Source organism: Macaca thibetana, chromosome 3 (assembly GCF_024542745.1).
Source record: "Macaca thibetana thibetana isolate TM-01 chromosome 3, ASM2454274v1, whole genome shotgun sequence".
NCBI classification, from domain to species: Eukaryota; Metazoa; Chordata; class Mammalia; order Primates; family Cercopithecidae; genus Macaca; species Macaca thibetana.
Genome location: NC_065580.1, coordinates 89,154,832 through 89,168,135, shown reverse-complemented (window position 1 = coordinate 89,168,135; position 13,304 = coordinate 89,154,832). Strand labels below are relative to the sequence as shown.

General features: G+C 33.1%; 1 protein-coding gene across 37 annotated transcripts in view; it reads right to left on the bottom strand.

Moving 5' to 3' along the window:
- HDAC9 (histone deacetylase 9) overlaps positions 1-13,304 on the bottom strand; it is a 927,498-nt gene that overhangs the window by 411,017 nt on the left and 503,177 nt on the right. For 11 of the 37 annotated variants that reach the window (XM_050783067.1, XM_050783066.1, XM_050783061.1 and 8 more), the window contains 3 exons: positions 8,449-8,614; positions 7,317-7,443; positions 4,927-5,048 (listed from right to left, as the gene is read on the bottom strand). In XM_050783067.1, the coding sequence (XP_050639024.1) occupies positions 4,927-5,048; positions 7,317-7,443; positions 8,449-8,614 (415 nt within the window). The remainder of the gene's footprint in view (positions 1-4,926; positions 5,049-7,316; positions 7,444-8,448; positions 8,615-13,304) is intronic. The other 26 variants (XM_050783089.1, XM_050783097.1, XM_050783070.1 and 23 more) reach the window with 6 other exon arrangements.

Here is a 13,304-nt window from a genome sequence, read left to right as displayed (position 1 = left end):
TGAGTCACTAGGACTATAGGCATGCAGCCTGCTGCTTCTTTGGATACCATAGTGAGCTCTGAAATGCCAGAGAATATGCAAAATTAGCAAATAACTTTACCCTCATTTTGACAATAGCCTTGCGAGTTGCCCATAGCTTAAAAAGAAAATATTGCTCACTTTTTTCTTAGCTTAGTTGTTTTATTAATAAAGGTGGAAGAATGTAAGACATTAAAAAGACCTTCTACAAAAAAGAGATTTAGTTTTGGTATAATAGAAATAAATAAAATTTCCTTATCAACTACAAACATACAGTCAAGAGTAAGCACTCCTTAAATCCTAGGTATGATCCTAAGTGCTTTACATGCATTATTTAATTGAATTCTAAAAATAACTGTGCAAATCAAGTGCGATTATTATCCTCAATTGACAGATGAGGGAATCGTGGCCTAGAGAGGTTAAATTAACTTCTCAAGATTGAGGACCCAAATTTTCAAGTGGTATGTGTAGCTTCAAAGCCTGAATTACAATGGCCATATTACTTCTCAATTCTGAGAAAATGAGTGTAAGATTCATTAAAAGAAGTTTATTTCAATAATTTTAAACAAGTTTAGTCAAAACAACGTAACCAAGATAGAGTACTAAGATATATAAAAATGCTCCAGTGTTTGTCAATCTTGAATAAGATTTTGAGCAAATATCATTATAAGCCTAAGCCATCTTAATGATATCTTTGCGGAAATGTGTATAATGTTCATGTATACAATGCACACATGCACAAGTGTATTCTGAAAGACACAGAATGAGGGGGAGAGAGAGGAAGAGATATTCTAAACCATTAAAAATAATTATTGTGTTAATTTTTATTATAATGATTTCAAGAGGTCATCAAGGTACTAGAACATAACTGCTGACTGCTATACCAAAAGGTAATTTACAAAGCTACATATCTCATCTCTGCCTTCTTTCCAATTTCCTCAGTGTGGAAAATGATACTGGCCTTCCAAAACCTTCACTTATGTTTGGACTCTTTCCATCTTTGAGTCTTATTCTAGTGTTGCTGACCATTAAAATAAATATTTCAGTGGGGCTGGAAAAGTCTCTTATTAGCCCAAGCCAAGCTTTATATGGCTTGTGCACTTTAAGAGGTTAATCTAGCCAGCCAACTCACTTTGTTCAGAAGTATTAAATGGAAAGACTGTAATATTCAAAGAAAGGCAAAGTTCATTGGGTAAAACCTCAATAATATAATGGAGCATAAAACTTCTAGAAATTTTTATCACGATATTTTACGAAACATATGCACACACTCACTGGAACAGAATCCAATCAAATGGTTTTGAAGGTCAGTTCAAAATCACCACATATGTAGAATCTCTGTGAGAAATATATACCATTTCCAAACTGCCAGGAAATATGTACTATTTCCAAAACTTCCTTTCCCTACTTGATAGTTTATCATCAGTTCAGCAGTTTACTATATAAAAACAATAAAGTCATCTACTACAGCAATGATACCATTTTCAGCCGAAGTATAAGTTTAGTAAAATATTCCACATTTTCATATCAACGTATCCTTGTGTTATAGAACAAAATGAATTACAATGTATAATTCTAGAAGGAAGTACTATTTTAAGTGTGGGCAATGCATATAAAAATTAAAAACAATTATGTTATTTTCCACTTCAAAACCAGGGGCCGGAGGAGAAGACACTCCATTCTTACATTTTAAAGAAAAGTGAATTGGAATGGGCATGGTTAGAGCCAACTCTTAATATAATTCCATGTTTCTAAAATGCCCAAATTCTAGGAGCAACTATGATTCTCCTAAGGGGAAGGAAGTAAAGGTCTACTTTGCGTGACAAAGGTCAGATTTCTGCAGGCAAATGAGGTTTCTGTAGTTAACTGTTCCTGGCTTATCACTGTCTGGAGAAGGTCCTAAAAGGTCAAGAGAGGTGTCAAATTGTGTTCCCTGCTTAAGGGACATCCTAGGGCTACCTCAATCAATGTAAGACCATTAGGACTTTTCTAATTCTGATTCCAGTTTTACTCTTGTAAATCTTGCTTGCTAATACATATTGCTGATGTACATTTAAAAAGAAACTAAAATAGTATCATACATAGATCAAACGATAGAATACACTCATTTAACAACTTCTTTTAACTCTAAGATTGAGTTCAGTGAAATCCAAGCAGACAAGAGAGGTTTAGAATCTGGCTCTAATAACAAAGCATCACTCTACAGTAGCTGTGCTGGTGTTTACACTCTATGATCAATGACACTATTCTAGATTTCATTTAGTATGATGTAGCTTTACACAAACTATCTTAAACAGTTTCCCCAGTCATCACATATGTTTTATTATGGTAAAATTTTATTGTTCACTTAGATTGTAAAGACTTTTGAGTCACTGAAATACAATAAACATTGAAGTCAAAATTATTATTTGACAACATTTCAGTGTTCTTCTTTTAGTGCAACTATATGTCTAAATTTTCTCACAATGGAATTGGAAATACACAAAATGGATTATATTTATAAAAGCTGAAAGTGTTCCACCTATTTTGTAATTAATGAAGGGCATCTCTAAGTATTTTAGATAGAGTGTAGAAAACATCTGTATTTAATTATATCTTACTTTTCTTAAACAGGCAATTGGAATTGAATTAAGGAATATTTTGAAACCCCTATAGAGATATTAAAGTATTAATGGCTGTTCAAGAACTTCATTGCTACAATGCTTGAAAATGTTTAGTTTTATAGATCAACAGCCAGATACTTCATAAATATCAGATTTTCAACATAAAAGGAAGAAACATGAAATACTGATCAAATACAGAAAAAACACCTCTAGAAAAGACCAGGGATTTTTCACTATTATTATATAGCACATAATAAGGCACAGAAAATGTCTTGCATATTTGTGCAAATTTAAATAGGGTTTGTAACATATATATCATGAGAAGGATTTCTTTTTAAATTGTGTTGTGGATTGGGAAAATCTATGAGAATAAATTAACAGCTTGTTATTTATTCTTCACAGAGGAAAAACCTTAAGCTGTTTGCATGGCAACAGTGGGACACAAAGTATGAGTTTTTAGTACTTCTCCTTAAGTATTAAAAATATCAGATTTTCTCTCTGGGTGCTTAATGTTCCCAAATGCCACTTCTTTTCAAAGTCAGTATCAGTTCTGCAGTCAGTTTTCAATCTCCCAGTGGTAAGGATATATTCAAAGGCTCTGCGCTCAGCAGGATAGAAGTCTTTCTCTGTGAATGTAACTGTATCACTCATCAGTAACCTCCTGCCATAAGGGGAATCCATATTTTTCTTTCCTTTTAGTAACTCCTTGGACTCTTGAATGTCAGTCACTTCCCTAAGACCTGGGGTAGTATCTACATAATCTTAGTAAATAGCTCCTACTCATGCTACTCACAAATAAATGTCAAGCCTGCAGATCAAAGTCCCCACATTCTAAAACTCATGTCCTTTATGGATCACTTTTCATAAACTATACTCATGTTTTAGAAATAACATAGAGGTTCACTTTTTGCTTTCTTGCTTTTATCCTAGAAAAGTTTATTTATAAGACACTCTGATTTATAGATAATAGTGTGAAATTCTGATGCAATACATAAAACTCAATTATCTTTGTCTTTGAATAGCCTTCTACTGAAGTATTTTATAATACTTACCATCTTTTAGTAGAAATGCAAAAATCTTTGGGTTATTTAAATTAAAAAGCCACAGGTTGTTCTGCAATAGTTAAAGATCATTTCCTAGTGCCTACAATATATGCTAGATGGCCAATAATAAATTCTAATTCATAATTGATTTTATTTTTAAATCTTCATTATGCTACAGGTAAATGATATGACAGAAAATAGCTTCGGCATGTGTTTTTACAATCTATATTCATTTTAATTACTCAAAATTGCTTGGGAAAATGAATGTAATTATTTGAAATCATTTTCACTCTGCACTTATATAAAATAAATAAATCTATACTTCTTCAAGTAGATCTGAGTCAAATACAATAGACCAAGCTATCTTATATGAATATCTTTTAAGATCAGTTGTGGAGACAAACATTTTTAAATTTACTACTGTCTCTAAATAACTATATTTGGCAAACAACATGAGATTTAGAATAGAATGTACACAAATGCTATTTATACATGTATCTAGTTAAAGTTTAAACATTTATTATAGCAGTAAGCGCATATAAGACATTAAATATATATATATCAGAATGCTCAGAAAGGAGACGAAGACGGAACAACAAACACAATCCTTAAAGCCACAGAACTGTTTACTAAATTCTACGTAAAAGCTTCATTGTGCTATTTCCCCTATATAAATGTTAACATAAGTACCTGAGATTATCAACTATAATTTCACTCTGAGTTCTATTATAATCCACGAGATATAAGGCACGTCACTTACTCAGAAGGTTGCTTTGGCCTTCACTGCTTTCACCATGAAAACAATGAAAATTTAAGGTTTGTAAAATATTTGTCAGAAAAATTAAACTTTATTGTTCTAATTTTTGTGGTAAATGGTTGAGGTACGGCAGAAAAACAGGTCAATGAAAGATATTACAGAGGCCCTATCTAATAGAGAAGTGTTAGGTTTTCTGAGATATCAAATTTTTATTTTTATTTATTCCTAATAAGAAAATAATTTGGCTAAAATTAAAATACAATGAACTTTTAAATTGAAAAAGAGGTATTTTGATTACGTTGTGAATCAACTGATATAGAAATAAGTAGGGTATGTGTGTGCATGTGCACGTGCTTATGAGCATGTTTGCTGATGCTGGGGGCAGGAGTGGGGAGGTATATTATCTATGATTCAAATCCTTTGACTTTCTTCTAGAGGTGTGGCAAAATGTAACTTACAGGTGTGTTACAGAAGAGCAAACAGAGTTCTTGTTAAACCAACTTACCAGTTTTTCGAAGGGGGAAATCATCCTTTGCATCTTGTGCTCCTGGTAATGTATACTTGTAGGATGGAGACGTTCCACTAAGGGGTGGAGAGCTTTGATCCAATGATGTGTGGTGGGCAGCCCTAGAAAAGAGAAGGAAGTTTCACTATTTACTCAGTAGTTTTTACTGCATGTCGGTCAGCAATAATCAGCTGTGCATGCTATACACGTGCCTCATGAGCTATGTTTATGCTCTTTCTCCTTAGTGTATACAAACCACAGCCTCATGTAACCAAGTTCACTGTAGCAGTATGCTATTGAATGATGCAGGGTTCCTAAGGATGTCCACCATGTGCTTGGTCATACAATCACATAGAAAAGTTTGCTTCGCTACAGTAATTTATCAAGAGTCTGAGCTTTTGACAATTTGAGATTGTTGCTTATGCTCTCTTAGGAGCCATCTTAGGGGAAAAGTAATCATCTCAATCCTTTTTAGTCAATAGTATAAAACAATCAAGGTAAAAGTAAACATATGCAAGGACTTCATTTTAAAAAATTGCTAGATAGTACATGTGAGTACATGAGAGTAGCCTTTTTTATTGAAAAGACAGGATTTTGCCAGTGGACTCCCATCTCCTGACTTTCGTGTCAGTTTCAGTAGTAAAGAATGGGAATCATATTCTTTAATATGAAACCGATTTTTAAAAATGTTTTCTTTTTCCTGGGTGAATACAATCTAAGAAATGCAATTGTGCTGCTGGAGAATAGTTTATAGGACTGAACATTGACTATATAGTAGATATAAATATCTATAATTATATACGTAACAAAAACAATGAACAGAACATAGTGCCACCATCACAATGATTGTTCTACCATTATTATTTGTTTAAAGCATACATTTTAGAGACTTTATTGGTTTAAGGATATTTCATCTAGCTATAACTGGCAAAAAAGGTATTAAACTCAGATTCTATAAATTAATCATTTGTGGTTATCTGAAGTTGGACTCTACTGAAGCTCAATTCCATAAAAACGAGGTAAATATTGCCAAGTAACGTGTGAGAGCTATGCTTAATATCACCTAAGAGAACAGCTAATGAACTTAACCAACAAATTCTTTGCATGTAGCTGTTCCTCATTTAAAAATGCTACTATCTTTTCTTAGAACAGACTTTAATTTTGAATTATGATTTAGCTATAAATTATGTGTGTAGTTTTAGGTAACAAAATCATGTTTCTTTTTAAATAATTTGTGATATTGATTGAATATCTGAAATTGTTCTTCAGAGATTTGTTTTTCATGTCAACTGATATACATGATAGAAATTATGAAAATCATTCAAAAGTATTTATAAAACATTATGGTATCTGTCTGTTACCTGTTTGGAGATGTAGAGAACAGCAGATACCTATAAAATAGGCTTATAAGTACATTAACTCTTTAAATAGAACTCCCAGGATGCTTACAGTATTAATATAACAGAGTAATCAAGTACTATTTCTATCTTTAATGGTGTGAGGGATTGAAAAATATGTAAGTGTAAAATTCTATGTCATTTGGTAAACAATTTTAAGAAAGAAATGAAACTATTATCTATTAGTCTATTATCCATATATAATTTGCCTATCAGTTCTTTGCCCTGAGTTTTAAAATCACCACATCCTCCATATTTTATTGAAATATTTGTGTATTGGACTTATGGAAATATGGTTCCATAAAAACCATAATACCACAATGTATTATGTTGTCGGGTTGTGTGTCAGAAGCCAAGCTATTATTTTGCTGTCTGGGAAGAAATGAGGTGAGGTAGGCAGGTGTAAACTATTCACTGAAGACTTAGAGTTATTTATTTAGCAACCTTCCTTCTTCCCTTCCCTATCCTCCCTTATCTTCCTTTCTTCCTTCCTTTTTTTTTCATTTGAGACAAAATTCTACTAAACTTTTAAAAATAGCTGACCTCCATCTTACACCAAGTCAAGTGTAATAAAATCACAATCTGCCAAATCTTTTGAAATTACTATATAGATATCAGATGCACCAGCTGAGAATGGAAAAATGCAAAGTACAAATGTCTATGCCCACCTCATATTTGTCAGTTATTCATTCATCAAAGAACGTATGTACTTCCTTGCCTTCAAGTTGATAAATGCCACCATTTATTTAGCACTTCTCTCTGTTATGTACTTTACCACATTATTTCATAGGACCGTCCCAGCAACCCTATAGGGCATGCACTATTATTTTTCTCTTTTTATGGAGGAGGAAACTGATCCTTTGAGAATTCAAGGAACTTGCCCACAGCCAGACAGTTGAGAAATGGCAGGCTAAGGATTTGTGCCCAGGTCAGCTAAATACAGAACCTGTGTTCTTTACCCCGGGAATGAAAACAGCCAAACACTGAACATACGTGTACCAGAGCTTGGGATGGCGGCTCACGGAATGATTTTTTCCATTAGTTGGAGTGTCTTTCGTTGCTGATTTACTCAATAGGAATTCTTGAAGCTTCTGCTTTACTTCTGTACTTGCCACTGCCCCTGAAACACAAACACACACACACACACACACACACACACACAGAAACAGATGTTGATGGTGAGTTTTGTTCTCTCATGCCTCTAGAATATTTAACAAAGATTAAGAAGTAAAATCGCTGGTCACAGCATATAAAGTTTTCCTATTAAAAGAAGAAACCACAGTCCAAATATGCTTTAGAAAATAGTACAGTAATGCTTTATAAATACTACTTAAACTGCAAATTTTCAAAAGACTTCAGCTATTTCTTTAATTACTTTTGCAGAAAGGGAATTCCCAAAATCAATTTTTTTACATTTAAAAAATACTGCAGAGGAACAAAACACTGTATTTTAATAATCAAGTTATCTTAAGGGATTAGATCCATATTAAATCCCTTAAACACATTAAAATGATCTTTTCTGAGTTGCTAGTTTGAAAACCTTAGTTTAAAAAAAAACCCTTTGAGCATTAAACAAATAAATATTGCTGACAATTCCACTTCAAGTCATCAAATTTTAAACCTTGCTACGACCTGATTTTGAACTGGCCTAATACCAGGGAATTATTTGGATCTGTCTCCCTCTTGTGGATAGTTCTTTTGCATGTGTTATGCCTTAAATCTTCTCAAAGTTTGAGTATGCCAAAACTAAATGGAGGCAAGGCTTTACTTAGACAGCAATTATTACTTGGCCAGGAGTAAGGAAGGCATAGTCAGGAGATATAGATACAAGCTGATTATTAAACAAGATGGCATATATTAGACTGCTTTAGCATTACATTATTTTTAAGGTTCAAAACAACAGAAATTAGCACCTTTGCCAGATAATGCTATGTTTGCTTCTTGAGATGCTCTGCAGACTCAATGATGTGAGCTGGTATGTAAATGTCAAAACTTCACAGTTGGGTCTGTAATCTACGCTTTTAATTAAACACAGACAATTTTGATGAGTCTAACTGCACTCTTTATCAGATTTTGTTCTGAATAATGATCAGCTAACGATGAGGAAAGAGAGTCCATCGTTTACCCTGGTGCCTCTTACTTTCTCGTCCTCTATCTTTGCCTCTGAGAGGAGGAAGCTGCTGTTCTCTGCGATGCCTCTCTACTTCCTGTTCTTGCCTCTGCTGCTCCAGTTTCTGCTCCTTTTCTAGGAGTTCTTGTTGCTGTTTTATGGCTAGAAGTTCCTGTTGCAACTTGCGAGAAGAGAAAGACATGAGAGTGTGCAATTTCTTTAGGCTTCATAGTCATCACTGACCAAAACTGAAATGTTATGAGCTTTTGGAACTAGTTTGTATTTAGTTCATATTTGTACCCACTTTTTCTGTAAATCATTGAAATCTAAGGACAAGCAACTAATGCAGTGAAGGTCTTAACATCACAACAGGCAAGTTTTAGGTAGCTCCATTATCTGTGCATCCCTCTCAAAACTAACTACTATAAATTCACTCAGGTCTTCTCATTTCCTTTAATTAAATCTTTATTTCCTTTAATGAATTTTCTTTGAACACACAAATAGGGAAAGGTAGGGACTGCTCCGAAGTCTATTTTACGAAGTCCCTCACATTATAAATGAACAACTGAAATCTTCCATTCTTAGCCTGAGAAATGGTGTAAAAATAATCAAGGCAAATACAGAATGGTAAGATATTAAGTTAATTTGGGGAAAGTTTACCTGAAGTTAACAAATGCTAAAAATTTCAAAACCTTACAGAGCAAGTTCTCAATAGACTAATGCAATGTATATATTCATAATATGTAGAATATATATGCTCTCAAAATATCAAAATAGCAAAAGCTTTATTCCTTCATTCAGTACACAAAAGCTTTTAGATTAAAGACACTGGTCAAGAAGAAACCACTTCCACAAAACTTCATTTTAATGTACTACTGTTTAGCTTTCTGAATCCCTTGAATTCACTTTCAAACAATGGATGAAATGAATATGATGCATTCTTGTTCTCTATTTTATTTTTATTTTTGAGATAGGGTCTCACTGTGTTGCCCAGGCTGGATTGCAGTGGCACCATGATAGCTCACTGCTGCCTCAATCTCCTGGGCTCAAGCGATCCTCCCACCTTAGCCTCCTAAGTGGCTAGGATTACAGGCATATACCACCATTCCTGGCTAATTTTTTTTTAATTATCATTTTTAGTGGAGACAAAGTCTTGCCATGTTCCCCAGGCTAGTCTCAAACTCCTGGTCTCAAGTGATCCTCCAACCTTGGCCTCCCTAGCTGCCAGGATTACGGGTGTGAGCCATCTTGCCCAGCCTGAAACATTCTTTTTAATAGACATCTTGAGATGTCCACTTCCATTCAGACTGAGAAATATATATCTATGAACTATAGTAAATGTGCTCACTGAGGAATAACTAAGGACCTTGAGTTCTACTTAGGTTCTGACATTAGTAGATACGAAATCTGGACAAGTTACTAAACTACTCGGAGTCATAGTTCCTCATATGTAAGAGAGAGAACAATCTCTCTTTAGCCACATATTTATAATGTACATAAAATTTAGTTTTTAAGTTTGAACCCTATTGATTTTAATTATTATTAGTATAGGTTGAGCATCCCTAATCTGAAAATCCAAAATCCTAAATACTCCAACATCTGAAATAGTTTGAGCACTGACATGATGCCACAAGTGGAAAATTCCATACCTGACCTCACGTGATGAGTTCCAGTCAAAATGCAGGCACACAACACAAAGTTTAGTCAGCTTCACCCGGGGAAAAAAGACCCTTCCAGCCCCCGTTCAGCTGCAATACATTTTTTCCACATATACCCAGATTCACCCACATAAGCACACTCACAAAAGGTAACAAAATGGCATGTGTGTGGGCAAGACATGCCAATGGCATGTTCCTCACATTCAGACTCAGCAACGATAGTGATGCCAAACAACCACAGATTGTCCACATTGGTGGTTGAGACAATGACACCTTTCCTTTCCGAAGGTTCGATGTACCCAAACTTTGTTTGAAGCACAAAACTATTGGCAATATTGTATAAAATTGCCTTCAGGCTATAAGATGTATATGAAATATAAATGAATTTTATATTTTGACTTGAGTCCCATCTCCAAGACTCTCATTATGTACAGATATGTAAATATTCTAAAATCCAGAAAAAAAAATCCAAAATCTGATCTATTTCTAGTCCTGGGAATTTCAGATAAGGGATACTCAACATGTGTTTGTAACTTTCAATACTAATGAAGTTAGTAAATTTTGTTTTTTGTATTAGGTGCCAAAAACTCTTGATTTTATACCAAAAAGTAATAGAAAAAAAATAAAAAGCTATTATATGGAATGGCATCAGAGTCACTCTGGAGCAACAGGAAGCTAACTCTGTATATCAACCATAATAGCCTTATTACTCACAGAAGGACACAGAAGCATTTCTGGTTACTCTTCATATTAAAATCTTCAGCGTTTTGGCTTCAATACAGCAGTGCCTTAATGGGGGTTATTATTCCATTGTAATGAAATAATATTCCATTATAGCAGGAGGAATGCTTAAATTCTGCCTTACCGTTAAATTCTATACAGATACTTGGGTTGGTCAAATTAATTTGGTGCCTCACCCAAAGCCCCAATGCATCTGAACTTTAATCTTTCATAGGAATCTAGACAAGCACACAATTTAATTACCATAGCTACTATTCATTGTCAAAGATTGCATGAATGAGTTTTAAAACAATAGAAAGAAATAAAACTTTAGCCCTCTATTTCTAGATGTTCTGGCCCATGAGAAAGGCAGGGCAACTTAAGAGCTTTGGAGGCAGACAGGCAAGACTGTAAATCTTGGAGCAACAATTTATTGGCTGTGTAGCCTTGGAAAGGTAACATTATTTCTCTCTACCTCAGTTTACTAGGTGGAAAAATTGGATAACAGCATCTAACTCAACAAATGGTGATTATTACAGAAGCTAAAGACTCAAAAAGCTAATATAAATAAAGCATCATGTACTGTATCTTTCCCATAAAAATAAAATCTTAATGAAAAACATCAACTTTTAGCTTTATCCATAAAAAATACAAGACAAAATAAAAATTCTAAAAATCAATAAACTTCCTAATCTGAAAAGATAATATTAATTATGTCTTTGGTTTCTAAGAAAACAAATTATTATTTTAGAAAATCATTTTAAAAGCTAAATTTTCCTTTTAGCTATCTCATAATCCTTTTTTCTCACAGGAGTCACTTTTTCAATATTTTCCAGATGTCAATAAACCTACACTATTGTTTTGTTTGTGCCAAATGAACAATTAATTATCTGCTTGCTACTATTACCTTTTGAGTAAAATTAAGCAATAAATTTCTTTCTAAACAATTTATATCAATTTTATAGCTATAAAAGGCAGCAATAGAAATGAAAAGAAGTATCTAAAGCAGTAACTTATCAGTATTGCCCTGTATTTAGGGAAACATGACTCACATAAAGCAGCAATTGAACTACACCGATCCTTACATCTTAAAAGTATGGTGAAAAATGTACATTTTACTCATTTCTCTTTGCCATCCTAACATGCTGGAAGGAAAGAAACAGATCTAGGTATCAATGTTTCTATTATTGTTTCAAAGGTTAAATTTAAATAATGCTTCAGTATTCATTTAAAAATAAGTCTAAAAACTAAAGAAAGCCTACCCATACTTCAAAATGTAGCCATGAGCTACTGATTCCATTTGGGATAAAAGAAAGTACTCTCACTTTAAGGTATTTTATAGATCAATAATATACAAGAGTTCCTTTTGGAAAGTTCACTAGTAAAAGAAAAAAATGTATTTTATATCACTTGTCAAAGAGCCTTTTTAGAAATATAAGATAATAAAGTTCTTCCAGGATTAAGAAACATCTTGTAAACCAAGTAATATAGAGAAGATAGAATTTTTACTTCCTTAGAAACTGTCATATTAATGTGGTAAAATTATATACTATTAACATTAGTTATCTATATCAACCCTCTACTGATGTGCTTGTACTTGATATGCAAACAATAAATTAAGTTCCTATAATACAAAATAATAAAGTATGAGATAACATAATTTATTACATTCACAAATTAGCAAGTGTTTGTCATCTTGAGTTGTATATAAAAATAAAATTTTTATTGTGAATCTTTGCTGCTTTTCTCTGTCATAATAAATTCAAATTAAATAGCCTTGTTTCAACTGTCTTTGTCAAGAAGTTGTGAGATGTTTTACAAATAAAGCTAAAGTAATATTTATCTCTGGAGATACAAAATAAAAAAGCAGACACTTCTAATATTATTTGATAATAAGCTATTATTTTAAATTCTGGAATATGGATATATTGGTGCTAGAATAATTTAAACAACTTTAGTCTCAAATTGTCAACTACTCCCAAATACTTTCAATAAATCTTATCTACAGTCTATAAAAACATTTGTACCAGTTTCTCCATTTATAACTCCCTTAAGCTTTTTATTATACTATTATTATGAATGTATACATTATGAGTTTTTTTCTATAAGGAAGATTAGGACATACTCAGAACATCTACTTATACACCATGTTTGTTTTTCAAAAACAGCTGTCTTCACATAAGGTGACTAATTTATCCTTTCTCACAAATAGTATACGTAGACTCTTCAGAAATGAAATATAAAATGGGTCTTCTAGGCTCATGCTTCTTCCTGGTGGAGAACAGATGGGGCAAATGAACAAAATCACGTAGGAGAGAACCTAAAATTAGGATAGGAAGTTACTATTCCCTACTATTGATTCCATATGCTAAAGGATAAAGAAGGTCCCTCTGAGAAGCAAAACAGGTTTTAACAGGTACTTACCCAAAGTTTTCACTAGTAAAATCACAATTCCCTTCAAGCCATATATCCATGTCTTAATCACAGTGAATC